General features: G+C 38.9%; 1 protein-coding gene across 1 annotated transcript in view; it reads left to right on the top strand.

The window, feature by feature from the left end:
- Positions 1 to 24,876, top strand: part of PTPRN2 (protein tyrosine phosphatase receptor type N2) — a 664,689-nt gene that overhangs the window by 411,703 nt on the left and 228,110 nt on the right. The window contains 1 exon segment of the mRNA XM_069799855.1: positions 12,795 to 12,859. Within this exon segment, the coding sequence (XP_069655956.1) occupies positions 12,795 to 12,859 (65 nt within the window).

Raw genomic sequence — 24,876 nt, forward strand, 5'->3', positions numbered from 1 at the left:
CACAAAAACCAAGCAATAAAGCTCAAATGTTAGTTTCTTTTGAATTTTCCCAAATTTCTGTTTCTCTTCTTCACTCCACTCCAGTGCTTTTGGGCCATGATTCATCAGCTGAACATGTCTTAAGGTGCTTTGCTGTATAAGAGCAAACTGAACCAGAAATAAAAATGCTTTGCTGAACCCATGTCTTAGAGATGATGGTACTCTTGAGGACAGCAGCCTTTCCTCATAAAAACATGCAGTACCTATTTCAGGGAAGGGTTTATCGGTATTTCAGAAACATCAGGATGGAATTATACAGTCTCTTGTGAAGAATCGCTCTCTTTAAAGATGTTATATACGTATTTATAGTCATAGAAAAATTTAAGTCGGAAGGGACTTCTAGAGGTCATTGGGACCAACAGTCAGTGTAAAGCAGTGACAAATCTGAAATTTGGCTTCTTGAAGCCCTGCTCCACCTGAATTATGGAAATCTCAATGAATAAAGATTCTGCAGACTCTCAAGGGAGCCTGTCCCAATGCTCAACCATCACTTACTTACTAAGAAAGTAGTTTTTTCCTTCTCCCCAACCAGAATTTCCTTTGTAGCAGTTTGCCTCGAGTCCTTTGGGTATAAGTCTCTACAAAAGTCTGGCTCCATCTTTTTTACAATCCGGCCCAAGTAGCAGTCAGCAGCAGTTAAATCACCATTTAGACTTCTCTTCCCCAGGCTGAACAAACCCATCGGTCTCAGCCTCTGCCTGAATTCATGCTCCAGTCCCTTTGGTGGCCCTTCTCTGGTCTCTCTCTGGTTTGCTGATGTCTTTGTTGTGCTGGAGACCCAGAACTGGACATAAAGACCCTGAAATTATGACATGAGTCAGCCACCAGGTAAAAAATCCACAGCTGCAAAACACTGCATCTGGCTAAATAAAGCAAAATGCTGGTAAAGTTCTGCAAAGACGAAGAAGAACAAGACAGAAATGCCCTCCATCCCCACAGTGTACAGCAAAGCAACAGAAGGGCACCAGGGAAATTCAAATTATGAAACATTCTTGATGAAATATTAATAAAACCATACTATGGTCTTAATTGCTATAATTTAACACCCTGTATGGTATAAATATTTTAGAAACATGGTAAAATGGAACATTAAGAAGGGGTCAAGGGATAATAATATACATTAATCTTGATTGGCGGAGATGTATACCTCATGCTTAATTTATGTTTATACTACTTTTCTGTGTTCATTTTTGAAGAGTAGTGGATGGAATAATCTATACGTATGTATCTTATATTGAGACATACATGTTATGTGTGTATGTGTAGATTATTGTAGGTATTTATAAAGTAAAGGGCTCTGGTGTAAGATAGATATATATAAAGGAATTTTAAAATGCTTTCACAAGAGCATCTTCTCCTTTAGAAATCAGTCACGGATCCAGCAGTCTACAAAAGCAAGGGGGTCAGGAAATATGCAAAACACTTTCTCACAAAATTCTTTCCTGAGGAAGTCATTATCTGTACTGCCCTTGTAATAGCCACCTTTCTTTTTCAGTAGCAAATATTTCTTTTAAGGCTGTTTTCCATACATTTGCATCAAGGGGAAGCTCTGGAAACAAGCCTGCGCTATGGCCACGCCATCAGGGAGAGGAGAGTGCCGCAAGGGTGGCTTCGTGCACAGCCTGAGCTGGACTTTACAGCCTGCCTGGGCAGGAGAAAGCCTGCCTGCCAAATGGAGCAGTCAGAGAGAAGTCAGAAAACGTTTCACCGAGCTTTTAACTCTCCTATAGATTTTCACCCCATAAGGAAGCTATTGTGCTAATTTTTGCAGAAAATAGCATGCAGAAATTGCTTGAAATTGCTGGCACTCTAATAGTGACCTATGCCCATGTATGCATAAAGCGGATAGGCATTTCATTTACATTTATCGTAAATTGTATGCAGTAATGATTTCTATGTGTTAAATTGCATAATCCATACAAGTCTGGCAGTCTCATAAAGGCTGTGGGCCGATGTCCTCTTTTGAATGCATCAGTGCCAATGAAAGAGGTTACCGTACCCTTCACAGAGGTTAGCGCTGCCTTGTATCTGCTGGCGGAACTGCTCCTGTGATCACTCTCTAAACCACGTCAGTCAAAATTTACCACGTAAACTCAAAGAGTCTAAATAGCAGATTCTTTGCTAATGAGGCACATTTTGCCAAAAAAAGGATAAGGGGCTACTCACAAGAGCGCATAGCTGGCATTTTGATGGACAGTAAACTCCTTACCAGCGGGGCTAGCTCCTGATACACAGTATTAGTCCACAGCCTCACATTCTGTCAATTCAGCTATCCTCTTTAGTTCTCATATTTCTGCAGTTGCTTATGATTTCTTTAAAAAAACCCAGCACGACAGAAATGCTTTTCTTTCTGAATGTAGGATTCTCCTACGAAGTGCACAGAGGTCTGAGATGCGGAGCGGCATTTTGCCCAATGAGAGGTTTATAATCTGATTTGTAATCCACTCGGATTGAACTGGCACCACAGGGAGTGGAACAGTGCAGGTATCCTTTTTTACACTTTGTAGGGATATCCTAACAAATGTTTCCATAGCACTGTTAGAGGAGAGATGGCGCCAGCAGAAGCTCATGCCAATAAGTACTGGGTTAAGCCTACTGCAAAAGAGAGACCTCTCCATCGCACCGATTACAGAAACGGAAAGCTTTGCCTTTGCTTCCAGCACTTTTGGGAGAGCTGATCAGAGTGCCCTTTCCTGCCATTTCTCCTTATTTTAAACCCTGCCAGTAAGTCTCTTCTGCTCCTCTAAACAGTGAAATGGTGAAAGTGCTGCAGCTTTTAAAGGATTTATAAGGCTTAGCCCATCACATCACTTCCTGTGCCAAAAAAATAAGAGAAAGAATGTTGTGTGGATGGATGCTGCTTTGGTATTCTGCTGTCGTGTCGCCTGATATCAATTCCTCATTGTCTGTACCCCTCTCTGTAGCCACCTACTGTCTCCAGTTGTTCGGTAGATATAAGCTCTTTTGCACAGGAACCACATTTTAGTTGTGTGTTTGCACGGTGCCTTTCCCACGACGATCCTGACCATGAGAAAAATTTGTCGGTGATGTAGTAATAATCATAATATTTTTAGTATCCCCAGGATCTGCAAAGTAGCCATTCTTCACACACTTAGGTTTTTCCTGTTAAATCCTTCTCCTCATTCCCATCAAATGTGCGTACCTGCATACGCACACATGCACATGCAAATTCTGTAAATGCACTTAGGACCCAGGCAGCTCTGTAGACAAGCATTTATCTTCCTTATTTTGCACTTCACCCATCCAAGGATAAACATAATGCTTTTTTATTATATGATTAAAGTCTATATTCTTTGAAAAATATTGGGTCTTTATTTCTGCACTATAAGCAGGCTCCACCGATTCTTCCACTTTTTGCTGATTTTAAAGAAATTCCTTTGAAGGTAGCAAAGTAGCCTTCAAAGTTTTCATTAAGGCAGAATTATGAAAAATTATTGTGAGAAACGATGGGCAAGTTAACATCGTCCCTATTCACTCTCACCTGAAAGCTTTATTGTGACTCCTGTTACTAGTGGCATCCTTGGTAATAAATATTTTCATTTTATTCTGAGGCACAGCAAATAGATTTTGTTAGTGAATGACCTTGTGCATTAGCTGTGTTATTCATGATTTAGTGAGCCAGTCAGCTGAAATATTGCTAATGTTTTTCCAACTCAGTCTTGTTACATTTGTGCCACAAGGATGACATTAAGTGTAGTTGTAGATGAATGACAAATAACATGGCTTGAAGTTGTGTTTTGGATCATTAAAGAAATGAACCTACAGGGTACTGTTTTATTAACTGAGGAAATTACTGAAAAAAAAATGACAGTTCTCGAATGTGTATTTATTAAAAATAACAACAGTTTGGCATGCTGAGAATTAGTGGTAGTGCCCCTTAAATTTTTCATATACCAGTGCAAACATACTACAATGTCCATCCAAAGATTTTGACAGATTTTAGATAAGAGTAATTCATACATTTCAGGCTGCTTATTTAAGAAAACTCAAAGTGGTGTAAGCAGGAGAATGCTAAAAAAGTACAGCATAACAAAGATGAGGATTAATAATTAGAGGCCAATACGTGTATTTTTAAATATTATATTTTATAATACCAAAGAGGGTCAGTGTACTTTCCAGGGACACCCTCAAGAAGGAGTGGATCACTTCTTTAAAAGCCCAATGACTGCTCTTGGTTTTCTTTTCCTGAGCCCTTTGTTTTGTTTTATGTTAAAAAATAATAGAAGCTATAGAAAAAATAGCTGGTAGGCTTCTGGAGAGATGGTTTAGTCCTTTCCCTTACCCCAATAACACATCATCTACTCTAAAGAAATCATACAAGGTCAGTTAAATTCCAGGTAACTGGGTTTCCTGAATTTTACAAACCTACAACCGTAAGTAGCAAGTTCTGGATCACTTCAATGGTTCCTTCTGCCCATAAACCACCCCAGTTAATATTGCTAGAAAAGCAAGAACAGGGGAGAAAATTGTATTTTAGATACTACTATTCTGGGACACTAGGTAGATAAATATTTTTTTTCCTATTAGATGGAGATGGCCATAGAAGCTTATAATTTTTCTGCTTTTTCTAAAGCATTACAAGGTCAAGGAATGGATTTTACATAAATGTTTATGTTTTTTAAGAGGACAGATGGTTCTTATTTAAAAATAATAAAACACAAAAAGGAGATGCAGTGGATATGCTGAGGGATCAAGAGAAAGTATATGGAAAGAGACAATATCCAAATAGAAGCAAAAAGCAGTTACACAACTAGAATATGTAGCTACTTCGGAAAAGCTGAGTAACTGCTATTATCTGTTTGATTTTTTGGTAGTATTTTCATCACAAAAAAATTAAAGCAATCTGTTGAATTCTTGACTATAAATAAAAGAAGGCAGCAAAACGGTTCTTTTGTAATGTTATTCCAAAAACCTATTTAAAAGGAAAGGAAAGAAGCTGTGCCCTTAAGCTCATTTTATGGTGTGTTACTTTCCACAGCGTTGTGAAGGTGAGGAGGCAAAGACTTCCCTGCACTGGAAGGGCTGAGAGAGGTCCAGGTGGTTCTTCTTACCTGCCCATCCCCAGGGACCATGAATCTTGCCTTCTAATTTGTAAATGTTAAGATTGAACGTATGATGGTGAACTTTAATGTTAAGCTAACTGGGACTTTAAAAAGTGCAATTAAAAGTTGCTCTAGACATTAGCAATCAGCCCAGAAAGAAGCTTGCTGAGAAAAATTGTTTGCACTTGCACCGGTAGTCATGCCACTTTGGTCTACTTGAATGTATTCTGCTCTAGCTTCAGCTCAACATACTGCAGGTTGTTTAATCTGAATTTTCTGTACAGAGCTGAAACTTGTCAAAGAATATTTATGTGAACAAATTTTGATGTGAGAGGTGGAATGACACTTCTTTTTTTCATTTTCTGCTAACACTGGCTGAATTGGTACACCTTTAGCCATAAATAATGGATAAGTGTTTTAAGTATGCAAGCAAATCGTTACACATTCATGTGCTGCACTCCATCAAGTAATGCGCAGCATTGAATTGTCACTGTTAAAATGGTCAATAGTATTAAAAATTGTCACCATTAAGAATTCATTGAAATACATTTTGTATTTGTAAAACATACATTGCCAAAGCATGGTTAATTTTTGTTGTTAGTACTCAAAACTCTTCTATTGATGGACATCAACTTCCTTATATTATTTAGGACAATATTGTGGATAATGGGTTTCTGAAGCTCTGCAAGGAACTATTTAGAATAGATAAAGTTTTTTCATTTCTACAGTTCTAATTCATATAAACTGGTTTTGTTCATACTTCAAGAACAGAACCATCACATTGACACCACACCTTGAAAATTCCTCTCTCTAGCCATGGCATTTTCTATAGGACTGTTATACTGCTGAAGTATTTTGGAGCTTGTACACCTATGTTTCTTACAAGGGTATGCCTATGGAAAAAAAAAAATAATTGGATTGGTTGACCCAACAGGCCTTTACAGGCCTATATTTATATATGATGAATAAATGATACCTATCTCAGGAAGAATAAGTCAACCTCTGGTGATACCTATTTACTACTCTTGCCTAGTGAGGGAAGCTTGACTGATTTCTTAGTTGAGATAGCAAAGTTAGTAGAGGTGGATCCCACCATTAACAAAAAAGCTCCAGAAAATACAAAAATGTTATTGTCTATATCCCAAACTCCTTTACTACGATTTAAATACCACATTTTAGAATAGCAGTGTGCTCGTTTTAAAGGACAGTTAAGGGAAAACACACAATTAAGAAGCTATTTATTAAATAAATAAAATCAATGCAAGCGGTCAGGCAGAAAGAATGTGTTTAAAATACTACCTAATCTATGCAAACAGACAGCTACGTGAGGTCCTGATGTATCAGAACTTTGCTGCTCTATCCTTGAATATTATCTGACTATAGGGCATTAGGGGCGTGGGAGGTAGATGGTTTAGGGCAGGGAAAGTGATGTTGTTTTAGTGAATGAGTTTAAAAAAATACACAGCTCTTGCCAGCTACTCAAGTACGGGCCAATTTTTCTCTTATGGCAACATGCAGTGTTGCTATTTGCCTGACAAATGGATTTTGTGTGTATTTTTTGAACAGAATTAAAGACAAACAGAGATGGAAAGTTCCTTGATTGCGTGCATGGAGATTTGGCTGTCTTGTACCAAAAACTGTGAGAATGCTAAGGTGCACTGGGAGTGGTGAGCATGGCCTGAATTTCCATCTGCTCGTTTTATTGGCTAGAGCATGTTGTAAAGGATGTGTGCCCTCAAAATTGCTGGAGATGCAAACAATATTTTAAATTACTCCAGGCAGCAAGGTGCTGCATCTGAACAGATTGAAAGCTCAAATGTTGCTATCAGAAATTAAATTAATGCACGTGAGATTGAAACAATATCTAATTAAAATAATTTGAAAAATGACTTGAAAATTGAATACGACATAATATTTAGCAGGCTGTCGCTAGTACAGCTATGCGGCTCTGACTTTTCTGCAACCATTTTCATTCCAGGCCTGGCTGCCAGTTAACTAGAAATTACACATGAAGCAACTATCTCATGCCATCACCTAGTACAGATTGGAAGAAAAAATACCTTTTGCCCGCATCCTGTGTACTTGGTCCTCACTAATTGAACTGTAAAATTTAGTAAAGGGACCCTTCTTCTCCTTGTATCTGGCCACCTGAGTTAGTCATTTTTGTTTCAAGCTGGAGCATTTTGAATGCTCACGTTGTGTTTTTGACTTTTTTACTTACAGCCTGATGCTACTCCTGCTCAGGGAGAGGAGTTACAGATTCACAGGCTGTAGCCACTGGAAGAAATGCCCAGGGCTGGACACACCACCCTGTAGACATGTGCCGAAGTCAGGGACATTTTATCTTGTATTCCAGAAAGTCTGTTCTTCTGAACATGGTCATACCTAAGTATCTAATTCAACGTTCATTAAAGTCCTTTTTAATTACTTGCAACAAAGGAAAGTGAATGAGGTGAGGGGAAATGAGGGGAAAACCTATGTAACATTGGCTTATTCTGTAGGGAAAAGACTTAGGGAGCACTGAACCAACTGTGGTTTTCCTCTGTCCCATTCTCATTTAGTGGTGTGAATGTCTCAGCAGTTTCAGGAGGTGCATTGACTGTGCAAAGGCAGGTTTATTCTGGGATTGTGTTCTTCTCAGCAGGGAGAGTGCCCAAATATAATGGGAATCCATTTTCCTTGAATTGCAAGGGACAAAGGTTTTAGTATCTGCTATGTATATGCACAGCACAGTGCGTGGGTCTGCCAAACGTAAAGGCGGTCTTTCGGGTCCACCCTATGAAGAAGCTTTCCATATAATCACGAGGTTCGTTGTAGGGGAGGAGAAAGCAAAGACTAACTTGATGTAAATAAATGCAATGTCTGCTGGTCTTAGATTTGGAAAACTTGTTAAAAAGTTAAAAGCTGTAATAAACACTTACTATCTCTCTGGATTTCCCTTCCTCCTTTTCCCTTTCCTTTCCTCAAAGAGGGGAAAAGAAATGAAATTCCTTTGAATGTGGCTCTATGAAAGGAGCTTCGCAACAAGCTGATGGGAAGAAGACAGTTGTTGTAGAATTTATCTGACAGCCTACAGTAAATCTGAATTAATTGCCCTCCATCACTTTATTGACTAGAGGTCCAGTCAATATAGTTAGTGAGTCTAGGACAGGAATTGGCTCATTCTAAAATGGGCATGTAATAGAGGTCAGGGGAATCATGTGTCTGTAAGTACTTTTTTTTTTCCTTCATTTAGTTAATTACAGCACACCCTCAAAGTCAGATTCACAGCAGAATAATAAGGTTTCCTTGTGAGTCACACCATCTTCCCACAAATACTATTCATATCTAAGGATGGTTTCTTCTCTGGAGCAGGTAAATCCTGCAGCAGCACAGGAGACAGACCGAGGAAGCCCCCTGCAAAAAACCCTTCCCTCGTCTCGCTTGTGCCGGTGTGTGCTCCCACGAATAAACCAGAGGGTGCGGTTGTACTTGGCAACCTGCTTTATAGCTAACCTTTGGAAACCACTCATTTCTCAGGGCTTCCTTCTTCCAGAAGTGCTATAATGAGAGTGGAGGTCTGCTCGAAGCCCTCTATAACTTGCTTCTCCTAATAACCGATGGACTCTAAGGTTAAACCTGCCAACTACAAAACTAGACGCTCAAATTCCTGACACATAACTTTACTAAAGGAAATAAATGTTAGCCCTCAGAAAACACATCAGACCTCCCTCAGGTTAGTGAATATTATGAACAGTGACAATCCCTACCCTTAAACACTCAGTAACACCCTCATCGTGCTCTCTAATAGAGCAAAGCCATTAAGTTGTCCCCATTGTAATTTAGATCACAGAAGAGACTTCCACAGATTCTTTCAGGTTAAAATAACTGGTATACAGAGAGTAGGCAAAATTATTCCACTGTAGCTACGTGCTTAATTATATGGAATACTGCATAAATTGTCAAGTGCAAAGAATTATTCTGATAAATTAAAATCCTAATTAAATAGGCTATTGCAGAATTTTGAGAACATTATAGGGCTCCGCTTCTTCAGGTAATTTGCATATCCTTCATCTAGTGAATTTAATTTAAAGGCCTCCTTTTTTGTGTGTTTGGAAGCCCTTTTTGTTTCAGTGGAAGATTAAAAAAGGGATTTATATGTTGCTAACTGGGTTGGGGTTTGGGGTTTTTTTGCCTTTTTTTGAATAGCTGTTTTTATTACACCTCTGCTGATGAGTTTGTCAGTTCTCCATTAGTATTTCAGGATTTAAAACTGTGGCCATAAAAAAATCAACTTTGATGGAATGTGCAATATAACATGTTACCCAGAATTATCATTTCCAGTTCATAAAATTTGCAGGAGAAACATCATCTGCTGTATATTTGTACTGGAATAAAAGTTAGCAGGTAGTACACTAAAATACTTTAACAAAACTTAGGGCAATTTTCAAAGGATTAGTAGCTTGTTCTTAATAGAATCATAGAATCATTTAGGTTGGAAAAGACCTTCAAGATCATCGAGTCCAACCATCATCCATGCCCACTAAACCATGTTCTGAAGTGCCTTGTCTACGCGCTTTTTGAACACCTGCAGGGATGGTGACTCAACCACTTCCCTGGGCAGCCTGTTCCAATGCCTGACAACCCTTTCAGTAAAGAAATTTTTCCTAATATCCAATCTAAACCTCCCCTGCTACAACTTGAGGCCATGTCCTCTCATCCTATCTCCAGCCACCTGACAGAAGAGACCAGCACCCACCTCACTACAACCCCCTTTCAGGTAGTTGTAGAGAGCGATGAGGTCTCTCCTCAGCCTCCTCTTCTCCAGGCTAAACAGCTCCCTCAGCCACTCCTCATAAGACTTAATATCTGAATTTATGTTCCCACCATTTCTTCCTCATCTATCTATAGGCTACTGACTATGTTTTATGGTCTTAAGTTCTCAATTATAGTTATGCATAGAAAAGTTAAGTAGTCATATTCACTGTTGAGCAGCTTGAAGCAGCTGCTTGATATGTAGTTGATGCTTCAGCTTCAGCTTCAGCACCACCGTTTTTGGCAGAATTTCTTGACCTTCCTGAACTGCTTGTGGAGTTCAAGGTTAGCTAAAATATGCTCCTGAACATGCCAGAGACTGTCTGCTGTGTCTCTCCCTGCAACCTGACGGTGCCTTAGCTTGACCATTTTCAGGTTATGATTTAATCAATAACACGTCATGCCTTCATGCCTCCTAATTTTGGCAGGGTTTATTTTAGCGTGGCTGTCAGAGCTGTCCTTTGTGTTTTAGCCAATATCAAGGGGGAAGAGGGGCGTTAAGTAAACTTTTTTTTGTTTTTTTAATATCAAAGCTTCAATAATTAAAGTCTGCAGGAAACCTATAAAAAGGAGGTCAAATATGTAATAGTAATTATAAAATTCAGTGATTCAGCAGACCCGATATTTTCTATTAACTGTTCATGTGGTAGGAAACTGCACGCTGGGATGTTAGCCTTGTTGTTTACTTATACTCATTTATTTTGCAGCCACTCTGCTGTGCATTTTTCTTTATCCTAAGCTACCAAAGAATCGTTTGTTGGACCATTCAATTTCTTTGAAGGAGGCTGTGGAGCTTTCTGTGTTTATAAATCTTCTAAAGTTTTGTATTTGGTAGAAAACTGCCTTTAACGTGTATGCTGGGTGTGAGGCAGCCGGCATGGTAGCATGGCACACCTTTGCAACAAAATGGCTCATCTGAAAGGGAGAATGTTGTTATCTGACATGGCAGGTCATCAGCCACCAGTGAAGCAACATAGCCCAGAGTCTATCTCAAGGCTGAAAATCAAGCTTGTTAGCAAAGATTTACTTATTTTGGGGGAATTCATACCACACAACCTATACAACACAGTGAAAATGTAGCCTCAAATCACGTGGTCCAGGCAAATCTCCTTCTCGTGTGGTCCCTGTGGCTCCGGGTGGAATAAATAAGTTTGTGAATGTGTAAAGCACGGCATAAATATTAAGTATGTGAGCATTGTATGCGGTTTTTAGGCTGCCATCCAGAAAAACCTTTAAGCTTTCTTAGCTTGGGACTCCATGTTCCTATCTGCTTAATCAGTAGCATATTAAAAAGAAGCAAAAATAAAGCTGTGTGGGTCTAAAAGGCGGACAGAGCTTTCCTCTCCATTTAAATCACAGGCAATATTCATCCCTTGCTGAAGGCAGTCAGAAAAGTTTGTCTGTATTAGAATTCCTTGAGGTTTCACTTCTTGAGTCTTTGCACGTACAAACTCTTACCAAAAGCTTTCCACATTTTGGATATATGAGATGAGATTGAGCCCTAATGATAAGACTTGCCTCTGAAATAAATGTGAGTCATTTGTGTTGCACTTTGGACAAACTAAATAAAGTATCAGTTCACAATAATATTGCTTCTGAGAATTGTCCGCTGCGATCTGAACTGTTTTGAATATGTTTCGAGCGCTAACAATTGAGGAGTATTTTTCACAAATGAAAGAAAAATATATTAATTCCTTTCAGTATTTTTCTGTAAATTTGCAGTGTACAGTATGTTCTAGCATACTTCTTGTCCTTTCTGGTAGGAATGTTTCCTTTAGGCAACTTAAATTGAGAAGCCAAGTCTATCCAAACTGGGTCCGTAATCAAAGGAAAGAGATAGGTGCCTGCAGATGTGTGTAAGTTATGTGGCATGACTCATCGCATTAAATGTCCATCCCTTTCCATTGACTGCAGAGAGAACGTAGATGACTCACTTGGATTACATAGTCAATGACTAGACGGCTAAATGGAGGAGAGTTTAACAAGGCTGCAAGGCTTCATTTCTACTCATAAATAAATCAAGCCAGGTGCCTGGGTTTTGGCCATGAGCCCAACTGACGCAGTTTGCATCCAGAAGGTTAAAGTCTTCCCATGCAAAATGGGATGACCTTACCCATACCCCCAGCTGGGAATAATCTCATCCTTGTGCTGTCCCCAGAACGGTGGTTGGGCATTGTTTTGTGAGAACACTAGTGGGCAAAGGTCAAAGTCATGTGAAGACCATAGTAATGGTTTAGAAATATGGGTAATGGTAAGACAGTGCTCAAGTTCATGCCCTGGGCATGCTTGGGTTGCAAGTATAGATGTAGTCTTAGTTATTACTAGCTCTATTTTGCATTTAGCTGTTTTATGCTGCATTACTTTGTTTTTGTTTTGAATGCTTTTACTGATACGGAAGACGATAAATAGGAGAAAACTAAATTTCAAAAAAAGAAAACATTGTGCATTGCATCCCTATGTTGTGAAATAAACTATTTATCTTACCTGCTAGGTAATAGTCTGTATTTGTTGTGAAATGTCTTACACAGTGACAGTGCTGTTGTAATGGTAAGGTGCTGCTCTGCTCTTCGCTGCAAGGAAGACAGTGGAAAATTTCCACTGAAGAGAACTTTCCAAACACGTTGTGTATATGTGTTAAATGTTTGTGATAGTTTGTATACAAGGGGACTAGTTTGGCTTTCTTTTTCACATAATAATGAACAATTAATGACATACCTATGCATTCAAAAAACTGACCAGCAGAGTTGCTGTCAGGGTAAGATACTCCATAGATGGCATAGGTAGGAACTATCATGAATTTATGGATGGAGGAAAGAAGGTTGCTTATGTTGTACATGCTGCAAATTCATGCATATTCCAGCTTTCCCGTAACTCTTTCAATCTTAATTTTCCTTACAGCTATAAACAAAGAGAAGCTTGAAAAAACAACTGGACTGAAAATTCTGCAGACTGGAGTGGGGGAGGTAAGTGGCTTGGGGGCATTTTACACTCTCAAAAAGATTTTAATTTGGGGTGTTTTTTAAGAAATCCTGGAGCTCATGAACGTTTGTGAGCTACCAGTCTGATAGTGCTAAGGGCCTTTTTATGATACAGTTGCATCTGTCAAAATACAATCTGCTGCACAAATAGCACTGTATCCCACAGAGAAAAAAATACCATCCTTATGAGAAAAGTGCAGCCGGCTTTAAGAAATGCAGTTTTTTGCTTTGTTGTATCACAGGAACAAAATCCCCAAAGATGAGTACAGCAACTGAAGTCGTCGTATTATTCCCCTTGGTTTTGATGGAGTGCTATCTCATCTAGATCAATGAAAGTTTAAATTTGGGGTAAAGAGTCTTCAGATGTTAGAGAGAATCTAACAGTGAATGACTTGCTTATTTTGGATGTAACTTGAAACATAAATAAAACATGTGTCTGTTATACTGGTGATATCACTAAGCAAAAACTCCACTAAGCAGTTCATCATTTATTAATAAAGATGATGCTATCTGCTAAGAACCTTGTATGAACTACAGTTGATTGCTAATTCTCGTGCTAATTTTGTGTACACAGTTATCTTTTTTTTCCTTTTTCATTTAAGTAATTTTGCTAGTGGTGAATGCTCACAGGGCTAGACAAATGCCTTTTTCTTGTGATTACATTATTCTCAGTATTAAGAATAATGAATTACTAACTTGTAATATACTGAAGGAATTCACTTTTTTTTCTTTTTTTACTGATTATCATTTTTTGATATTGCTAATTTTTATCAGTTCACACCTAAGAACTTAACTTGCTGGGATTTCTGAGGTTCTTTGTGTAACTTTATTCACATTATTAAGAGACTTGGTTCTGAAGAGGTACCAACACTGAGACCTGCTGAGATGCTCAGGGTCAAAGCTGTAAGAATTAGAACTTGGAAACAAACATAGGTGAAATCATCAGAAAATGAAAGCCAGTGTCTCTCCTTAACTGGAGCTGATTTAACTGGTTGAGGTTCTCAAGGGTGCATAACCTCAAGAGCTGGGAAGTGTATCCTGGAGCATGGCTGTGCACTTCAGGCTGTGTCCTGACTTCCAGCCAGAGTGAAGCTTGTGTTTGCACTATCCGCAAGCCCTGTTTTCTGCTAAATAACAGGAGAACCAGGACTGTGGCACAGACTATGGAAGCCACATTCAGTAGAATTTTACCCAACGGGAGCCCTTATGCAATGAAATACTTCCATGTATTTTGTCCAATTCCAGTCATTGAATGGATTCCGGTTGACTTCAAAGTCAGCTGGAAAACGAAAGCTCACTTCACTTCAGATACTTACTGTTAAATGAATTGTTATCTTATATGTCATCGATGGAGAAAGAAAGCACTTTCAGATATTTGAAATGCAAGAAGTTGTCACCTGTTAAATGCATCATTAATCCACATTGGAGTAATAGGGTTGTTGTAACCATGGTAGTCTAAGGATGTCCTGGAGATACAGCCTTGAGGGTATCCTAGCTTTTTTTAAGACCAGCTGGTCTTAAAATTTCCAGTTCTAAAAATAGAACTGGAAAAACGGACAAGTTCTTAGGCTAGAAATCGCCCCAGTTTGTTTCTTGTGCTTGGTTTAGTAAAAGTCACTGCAGAGCTCGCTTCCCATATATTTAGGCTATCATAGCTTTTAAAAAAACTGGTGATACTACTTGGATTAATAAAGATTTTGACAGAAGGTTGTGCTTTACACTCTGCCAAATATGTATTTTTAAAAGGCAAAAAGTGAAAATGAATTAACTGAAGGGAAGCAGACATTTCAGCCTAAATAAATTCCAGGTTACATCTGAGATATGGTGATCAGCAGCGAAAAAACCAAGTGGTTTGGAACATTAAGGTGATGGAAGAACATCTATTCAGCTGCTTATATATTTTGTTGGATGTGAATTCTCCCAGCTGTGTACATTCCCCTTTCTAAGTCTTATCAGATATGATAGTGTACATAATGAATACACTTCTGCAGTCTCACCTACAAGAAAAATAATGGAGTGCTGTAACCAAGCTGTTTCTTTGTTGAGAGGGTATCAGATTCAGGCTATTTCAGGTTAAATCTAACTATGTTAATCCAGTTTTGCTGTTTGTTTTTGATTCACCCTGGTGTTTAACAGTGTTAAAATAATAGAAAGTACGTATTTTAACATAGTGAAGAAGCCTTTTGTTGAATAAGGATTTCTTTTTCTTCACACTGAAGGAATGGAATTATATGTAATGCTAACTGTAAACCAAAGTTAAGATGCTCAAATCAAAAGTACTTAGAAAAAACTCTTTAGTTTCAGAATGAGAAATGACATTTTTGTTTGGACAGTAGGTCAGATTCATGACAAAGTTAATGAATATATAATCTTCACTTGCAGGACTGTAAAATAAAAAGGATTGATTTTGCATGGCAAGTTTCATAGCTGAGATAGCTCAAGAGAAATATAGCTGAGATACTAGTGGCAAATGGAGCAGCTGTATAAACAAATGCAGGAACTGTTCTAAGCTCAGCAATAATTCATGTGTTGCTCTGGACAGTGGAATCTCTTTTAGGCATTGATCTATGATAACAGGATTTGTGCCTCAGAAAGAAATGTGTAGACACCAGTGACTACCCAGGCCTTGGGTGCAGTAGAAGGAAACCGTCTCTTTCTCTGTGGAGAGGAGAAATGCTTTTCGGAGCTCCTCAATCTCTCACTTTCTCTCTCTATCTCAAGAAAAGCATTTCGAAAGCAACAACAGATTATAAAATTCACACCAAGCTTACTGAGCCCTTCAGTCAAGTCCGGGGAGGGCTGATAAATTGCTTTTATGTCACTGCATAAACATGTGCTATGTAGTCATTAACAACACGGGTCTGGAGTCTACCACAGCTACAATACACTTCATCATCTTTATGTCATGTGAAAGATTTCCACAGCTTCAGTGAGTTTTTTGGATAGAGCTGAGGTTAGCTGCATTGTGTCAATGTGGGATAGGCTTTGCTTTGGCAGGATTAAAAATGAGTTCCTAAGCTGCAATGTCAGAAGCTGCTCATGTGTCACGATGTTGATTTTAAAGTTCTATACGTTTCATGGGAAGGTTTAGATAATATAATGCAAAGCATTATCTGGACTGTGGGTAAGCAGAGCTTCTTTCAGGTCACTGTGGAACAGACCCTTACTTGTACTCCCAAAGCGTATCTACCTCAACATCTAACATTTGCCAGCAGAATATTCAACAGTCCAGGGATCCAGAGAGCTGGATTGAGTTTGATGTGCTGTGTATCACTCTTAAAGTGCTAATTATTTTGGCACCTATCTTGTTTGTGAGAAGGCTGTTGTACTAGAAAACTAGGAATAACTCTGCTGTAGAGAAAACCGGTGCCGACATTGAAATCGTGAGGATGTGTGCATTGCTGTAGTACTGACTACCTCTGGAATTATATTCCCTAACATGTTTATTTTCTGTTTGGAGTTTTCCAGCACCTATAACAGCTCTAAAGCTCCTATACAGTAGCCCTCCCAGATTTATTTGGCTCATTGTCATGCATGATGTTTGCACCACACAAATTCGTCATGAGCTTTTCACACCTTCTTGGTTATTCAGATACAACGAAGCTGCTGTTGTCTTTGAGGTATTTTCTTTTGATCTCCCACACATGAAATAAATCTCTGAAGTCCTAAGGTCATCTTCAGAAGTTCAAGAACCTCCTATAGTTGAGTGTATGTGAGGGTATGAATGTAAGTGTTGTGTTATCTATGTGTATATTTGCATAATACCATAAGAGGCATAGTACTGGTAAAAAAACTGAAGAGCTGAACAGCATTTAAGCAGGACCTGCAACTCCATTCTCCTATCTCCCAACTCGATGTGAGCAATTGCATTCTGCAGAAATAAGAGTTGAATTTGTTGCTCTGCTTGGCTGAGCACCCCTGCGAGATCTGGGGGACAGCATTTGGTCTCACATGGAGGCAAAGCCTCCTTAGCAGCAGCACGGCTCCACCTGACTCCTGCCGAGTTCAGGACTGAGCGGGGTCGGGAGCCCCAGTCCCACGCAAAAGTTAGTCCAACTGGACTTCTACCCAGGAGCTGGTCTCCAGCCCAAGGGAGCTCAGCAGGCACCATGAACCGCAGCCCTGCATGGAGGTCACCGAGTAACCTGGAATTCCTTCCACATCCTTTAGGAACTTAACCACTTCTTTCTCTGCACATAAACACTTTTGAATTATTATAAATGCACAGTATTTTTCAGTTCAATTCCATGCTGAGCTTGGCTGTGACTGGAGTTGGTCTGGTGCAAGTCTAGCGCTAGTTTAAGAGAACTTCAAATAATGGTTCAAATGCAGATACTATGGCATGGAAAAATAACTGTTTATCCAGCTTTTGGTTCAAATTTGTTTTCAACAACAATTTCAGAATAACAGGTCAGGCTCTCAGTGACTCAGGAAAGTGTTATGATTCAGATCAGGTTTTGGAGGCTAAGAGTCTGTGATTTGAACAATAAGTTATCTGAATCGAGGCCTGAAACAAACTGAGGGAATGGCACTGTTTCTGTCTTGAACTGGTAAAACAGCACCCACTGTGGGATACACTATTTTAAATTAACTCTTTCAGTTTCCCAGTAGGGCTACACAAAATACACTCATCACTGGAATTGTAACTTTGTAGGATCTGAATCGTGATTCTCATAGGGCAACCATAAGAATTAGAATAGTTTTCTAAACCAAATGGAAATAACCCAAAATATATGCAAAATGAACACTTTGCCATACCTCTAGATGTTCTAAAATAGCACAGTGATATTTTGACATGTTTCAGGATATTCTCATTTATAGATATTTTGATAGGTGTAGAATTATGTTGATGTTGCATAAAGTGATGTTACTACAATAAAGAAATCTGCATTTGAAAATTCTAGTGAAGCTAGAGGACATGATAAGACAGACTTTCCAGTGATGTGCAAGCCTCTTTGAGGCAGGAGTCAGATTTCTAACTTGTTATCTTCCTTAATGTTGCCAAATTTTGTCATTAATGTCTGTGTATCCAGATTTTACCCAGAATGATATTGGAAATCCATAAAAATCTGGAGTGAGCGTAGAACTTGACAAATCATTTGCAATTGTTGAAGAATAAGGTGTCAGCTTTCTTCCGATCCTCTCCGACTACTGGGTAGAATGCTGAGGGTTGGCTTTTGGCTAGTAAAAACCAAATTAGCCTGGGATTTATCTACTCCAGCTGCCTTTCTTACAGTGACATCTGGAGCAGGTATTGCGCCCAGGAGTACACTGGGACAGAAAGGGATGCTATGCCCAGGATCACTTAGCCAGGGTAGCTCTGATACTGACCACAGTGTAGGAACAGCAGCTGTGCATGCACAAATACTCAAGTTTTAGCCCAAGTTACAGGTAAGTTTTTCAACTTCCATTGAAACCCACCCTCCGCTTACCAGAACTAATTAGGCTGAAGCCAAGCACAGGTGCATGTGAGGGAATACACCTCTGCATTACAGTGTAAGTGTTCTTAGACCAGGGGATACCAGGGAGGGCTTTTTCCATGAGCCTGCTTTCAGCATCTTTTCCTACAAAACCCAAGGCTTAGAGATCAACAAATTCATTTTTTTCCTGTTACATGAGATGTGGGATTGGAGTTCCTGCAGACGGCTCTTACTGTTGGCTTTCGCTGATCACTGTGGCTGTGTTGATTAGCAGTTGAACAGAGATTTCCAGGAGGACAGAATTTTGGAGCAACATACATTGCTATGGGCAAGGCATGTGTCGGGTCACAGATGGGCTCTTTGCTTTAAGGCATGTAACTTTAAGAAAAGTAATCATTAAATGAAAAGCTTTAAGGAGTGCAATCCTAGAAATATTCTTGGTGAAGGCACAATGAGGAAGATTTACTTTATCCCACACACACAAATTCAAGATTCTAAAGCTGTGTAACCCTTAAAAATTCATAGATTATATTTTACATAGCATGGTACTAGTAATACACTACTATTACGGAGTTTTGCTGGCAGTGAATAATATCTCACTATTACAGTTTTGTGAGTATACACGTATAGTAAAGTGATGCTAATCAGAAGTTAGTCATACAGTAGTGTTTAGAAGTAATGCTTCAAGAGCTTTAAGGAATAAAGCTAAACAGAACATTAAATTTCTCCAAAGAGAATGATGGAGCTCTATGGCTCATTTATTTAAGATCTTGTATGTTTTTGCAAAATGCGTTTTAGCTAATATTTAGAGATAATGTTAATGCTATTTATTAACTATTCATTATGGTACATAGCCCACTAGAGGGCTGCTTTTCAAATAAATTGCATCCAGAGCGTTAATAAATGGCAAAATAAAAACAAAAAATATGCAGCATGAATATGTATATCATTTTACCACATTATTTTGTCGTATACCTTCTGTGACTACATGTTATATACAGAACATACTAAACAATATAAATCATGGCCCCAACTCTGCAAACGTTTAGAAGATGCTTAGCTCTAAGTATGTAGTTAGGCTTTCCTTTTAAGCTACTGATAAGTTTAGAGTTAAAGAGATGCCTGGATGCTACTGAGACTGTCTTCTGTCACATATCACACCGTCTCTGGTTGTGGAGGGGCAAAGTTCCAATGTTTATCTCCTCTATTTGATTTGAATATTGCATAGCAGAGGTATTTTGACATCTGAATGACAGGTCACAGCTTCAGTTTGGAAATCAGGTGTCAGTAGTAATTTCTTTTCTTGTGCTCTGATTGTGACAACGCCCTCCACCTTCTTTACAAATTTTTAAAGAACACGACAAGGAAATGAGGAGGTTATAATGTTAAGAAAAATACAACAAACCTGATTTTCAGAGACAACTATCAGTGTATATTGATTTATGTTTTCCTCCTGAAACAGTATAAAAAGCACAAGTATTCAAGTGTCATGTTGGTTCATGAATTCCTTTACAGTAGCACTGTGTGATTTAAAGGAGCAGAAGTGCCAAGTGATGTGGCAGTTGCCATGGCAACTACAGCAATTCAATTTTTATTCAGTATCATGTAAAATGAAACAAGATACGGTTTGCCTTGTGGCTTCAGGAACTTATGCATCCTACCAGTGTTGTTCCTTTTTGTCTTTTTTAACATTGTTCTGTTAAAAAAGTAGCATATGTTTGTTTTAAGGATTAGTCTTGGTTTTAGGCCGTGTCATGCCATTGTTTTCAAAGCAGAGTTTCCCTTACAAACCGTTATAGATCTGTAGAGAAAAGAGATTTAGATACTAGCACTGACTACATAAAGCAAACTGCAGGGTAATTCTGCTTAAAAATCAATGCTATTATCTACCCTGTGATTTGGCAGCCTGCATTTGATATATTCATAAAGAAGATATGTAGGGTCTTCACATAGGAGAATGTGATTGTTTGTGCGAGATATCTTACTGATTCATGAAATTCAGCATCCTCCCTCTACCAGCAGCCAGTTCATTATGACTCAAAGGAAAACAAATTCTTCAGTGGTGTAACGGGTTGGCTGGGGAAACTGTAGATTAAGAATAAATTCTGTTTAACTGTCTGAAGTTTGAGTGATAGAGCTGGTCAGAAATTGTGAGAAGGGAGATTCTTCCACCTCCAGAGGCAAGAGCTTGATCCTGGCAGGAACACATGGATTTCAAGCAATCTCAAACACAGATTTAACTATTTGAGGAGAGGAAAAGGTAGCAGATCCCGGTCTCTCAGCCCTCTCTCTAGCAGTCCCTGGGCAAATGTTCCCCTCCAGGTCGACATGGAAAGCCACTCACCAGGATATCTGCTCTCGTTCTGTAAGCATAGGACAGTAAGTGTCTTGGGCTAAGATTCAACCTGTGAGACATCCAACCTTTCTATATGAATCCCTGGTATCAGGGGCCTTACAGCTACGTCAGCGTTAGTAAAATAAGCAAGAATAAGGCACAGAACCTGTCACGGTCCCACACTCATCTGTACTGTTAAATTGTTGGCATGGTCACTCACATTGTGTCCTGTGCCAACTAATACTCTTCTAGGCTGTGTTGCTTCCAAGTCTAAGCAAGATCCAGGCCAGGGACCATTTGTAACAGGCAGCTTCGGTGTGGTCTGCTTTGGAGCATGGGTGTTAAGGCACATGTTTTCCTTAGAATTAAAGCTTCAGCTGCAGGTACTGATTTTTTTTTTCTATCTAGTTACAAGAACTGCTGTGCCATTTATTGTAGGTTTTGTAGTACTAGGCTGTATAACTTAAGATCTGACCTGCTCTCTGGGAAGGCTGAAGGTTTGGTGGCACATTCGCATTCATCCTGCCCAGAACAGTTTTGCACCTGTACATCCCTAAGTTTCCACCCTTCGAGGCAACATTATTGTAGTGCTGCTGCATGTCCATCACTTCAGCATCCTTCAGAATGCAAGGCTTTATGTGCTATACATATAAAATCATATTTTAGTCAGAATGTTTTTAACCAGGTTCTAAATTTAAGCATGAGGACTCCTATTAAATTTCTTTTGTTGAAGCTCAGTTTTGTCTCTTTTTTCCATGAATCAGCAAGATTTATCCTGACGAGATAGTTTTGAGGTTTAGTTAGGCAGATGTTTGAGTTGCTTTGATTAAGCATAGTTTTAGTTTTGCTTGCACTTTGACTGGTATCAAAGGGAAATATTGGGATTTTTTAATAGAATTGCAGACCTATTTAACTGAATTTGTAACTCAAAGCTTCTGTAGAAACAGCAATGTAATGGCTCGTGAACTGCAGAATGTCACTGATAGGTCTCTGTTTTCACTTGGGTACATTGCTGGGCATTAGGCACAAGCATTGAGGAGAGAACTGATCCTTTATAGCTATATACTGCAGCTCCAGCAAAACACCCGTTTCAGTGAAGATTTATATGTGTCTATGGACTGCACACCAAGACCTGGATAGGGCATGAGCACAGCATTTTGGCATGCGTGAAAACAGCTCCTGGGTCAATAAGACTGCTTTTAGCACTGCAGATAGATCTATCAGAGAGCGATTTTTCAGTGTGATCTGAGCATATCAAGTGTTTGAGTATCAGAACCCGTGACAAGGAAAAGGGACGTGATTCTGTGCCACGGAAAAATGACCTAGTCCATTAACGCCCAAGGACCATTGCAGCTGACAACAGTTCACTGTGCACTTTGCTTTTGCAAAGGGATGTCATTTTGCAAACTATTTATCTCTCTGGCTCTTTACCTTTAGCAGGTAGAGAAATTACATCATTTTACAAACGTCAATGCTGTTTTTATGATACAGATTTCACTTGATTGTTAAACTGTTAATTTACAGATCTCTACTAAGTGAATGGAAACAAATTCTGGTCCTCAAAGCTCTGCTAATGCACAATGTTCGAATTTTAATTTCCAGTCCATCTTAGATTACGGTGATGAAAAACAATATTTAATCCCTCGTTAACACATGAATAAGCGGAAACTGTCATTTCCCACCAAACAATAACGGGATTATCTCAAGAACTGTCAGTTTATGTGAAAACATTATGTTGCCCAAATTTTCATAAAAATTAGCAGTGGGTAATATTCAAGATCAGAGCAATGGAAAGAGGGAAATCTGCATTCATGGTAATAAATATTCATATTTGTCTGCTCAGGAGATGAAAATCTAATCAAGGGGCTATTGATGCGCTGGCTTTTTTTTTTTTTTTTTTTTTTAAACCAAGATGTTTCATCTAAATTGGGTTTGATATGGAAATTAGTCTCACTCCAAGTCCTCCAGGCCATGAGCATGCTGGGATAACACTGGAGGTGTCCGGTACATCAGATGTTGCTGCTGGCATCTGCCTCTACAGACAACAAACACAATAAAATAAAATAAAAAATTGACAACATCTCAAGGGTCAAGCTCCCAGTGGCTTAGGGTGTTGTGGGGGTTTTTTTTCCCCTAAACATTTTAATTTTATCCCAGTTAAATCCTCAGTACTGCAGGGTTAAAATTGTCGGCATTTTTTGCTTTTGTTGACAATTACCATAAATCAGAAGACACTCTGCATGAAGCTTAATGAAATATGTATGATCTAAAAATGGGAAGAAGATAAGTGCAGTACGTTGCTTTAGGGTTTTGTGTGTGTATCTACGTATCTGTGCGTGCATATGCACAACCTGAAGAGCTAACTTCTATTTTGTGTGCTGTGCACTGAATGGAAAAGTCAGGTAGTTACCAACTGGAGAACATATAAAAAACATATCACGTGAACAAACTGTATCACAGTTTATCCAAAAGTGAAAGTAGTGTGCTTTCTATATCAGTTAATAAGTTCAATTAGTATACTTGTCTGTTAAAATATTTCTTGATTTTTTTTGTCTACATTAGCATGAAAATCTGGTCCACCCTAAAAGAAATGTTTGCCTTGACATACTTTTTTTATTATTATTGAACTCAGTAGTTGTACGTAGTATCTTGTCCTTCCTTGTACTTCTTGGGGGGTTTATGACCTTTTTTAAAAATTAAATATATTCTTAAGCACATCCTTTCATGGAAGGGTATTGTTTTTCTGAGATCTACCTAGCAGAGTTGTGAGGGCTACTGGACACTAGACAGTTTTATCTAGCTACTGTGCACACACAAGCAATGTGTGACTCAGTCCTTTTAAAACTCAAAATACCATTAGTGAGTTTATTTAACTCCTGGGGAAATTGTCGTACAAAAGGTAACTTTTTTAGATTTGGAACCGGACAAAAGTCCTATCAGCAGCATTCAGCTATATTGCCTGTAGCAGGAGAGAGCAGAAAGGAAAGATAAGCAGAGACTGCTCTGAAAGAAAGGATATTCTTACTGACCAAGAAAAGAGAATAGCTAGAATGCAAATATTGCTTGTTGAGGAGGTTGCATCCTTTCATTGTCAAATCTATACCAAATAAAAATATGGAGATATGGCTTGTACTTTTTCAGAATTCCAGTAATTTGTGCAATAAATCATTGAGAGGCAAGTATAAGCAGCCTGCAGAGTGTGGCGCGCATGTATTGGCAGACCTGATATCTTTTACTGTACAATCTGTGCTGGCATCTTTGTCCAAAATGTTTTTCAGAGATTTTATCTTCCTAATCAACTGCTTTGCCAAGCTTAAAAAAAAAGAAAAGAAATGCATGTAGCATATATAGCAGATGGGTGTTCAGCAGCGTACAGGTGTCTGGCACGCAGGTGCCAGATAATGTAAAGTAGTTAGATATTTTCTGGGAAATCCCATTATTTCTTCCTAAAAGAAAGAGTTGCCCATTTTTCTAGTGCTACCTGCACTAGCAAGATGTACACCTGAGAGTATTAATGGCCCCTCTTAACTGTCACCCATTTGACCAGAGTGGTGCTTAGACCAGAGCTGCCTTTTTTCTCTTTGCCTTTTCCCAAGACACTAAATTGACTCTGTGAAGTTCATCGTGTTCTGTAGCAGAACAGCAGCAGCCTGTGCTCAGGTTAGGCAGCACTACCTGATCCAAGTTCTTCTTTATTCACTGCACCTTCTTACATGTTTTGCTATTAATTTTAGCGTAGATAATAACTGTTTCATCATGGAGAGAATTGGGAATTCTTCATATATAACAAGGAACTTTGGCTACAATAGAGGAATATTTAGGAAAAAAAGATCAAATCAGTTATAGTAGCTTCTACTGAATGCTGATTTGAGTTTGTCTTAAGTGGAGAGATTATGATGATGATCTATTGATTAGAGAAGCATTAAGCCATAATACATCTCAAGGTAGTATCTGGAGATAAGCAATGCAGTGCTACTTGTAAGCAATATATCCAGTACAGTGTGAGTACTCACACCACTAATCTCTGCAACCTATTTTAGCTGTTTAAGGTACTTTGTATTAAATAATGTCCTTGGGTTCTTGCCAGAGGTAAGGAAGAGGCTTCAGGTGCTTCATGGCCCTCAGCTGTGGTCCTGGGTCCCATTTCCAGTCACCTTCTTGCAGGGAGCTGCTACTTGACGCTCCTGAAGTATCACAGGCAGCTTCAGGATGTGTGCTCTGATTTTCCTCCCAAAAGTACCATGTAT

Source organism: Haliaeetus albicilla, chromosome 2 (assembly GCF_947461875.1).
Source record: "Haliaeetus albicilla chromosome 2, bHalAlb1.1, whole genome shotgun sequence".
Taxonomy (NCBI): Eukaryota; Metazoa; Chordata; class Aves; order Accipitriformes; family Accipitridae; genus Haliaeetus; species Haliaeetus albicilla.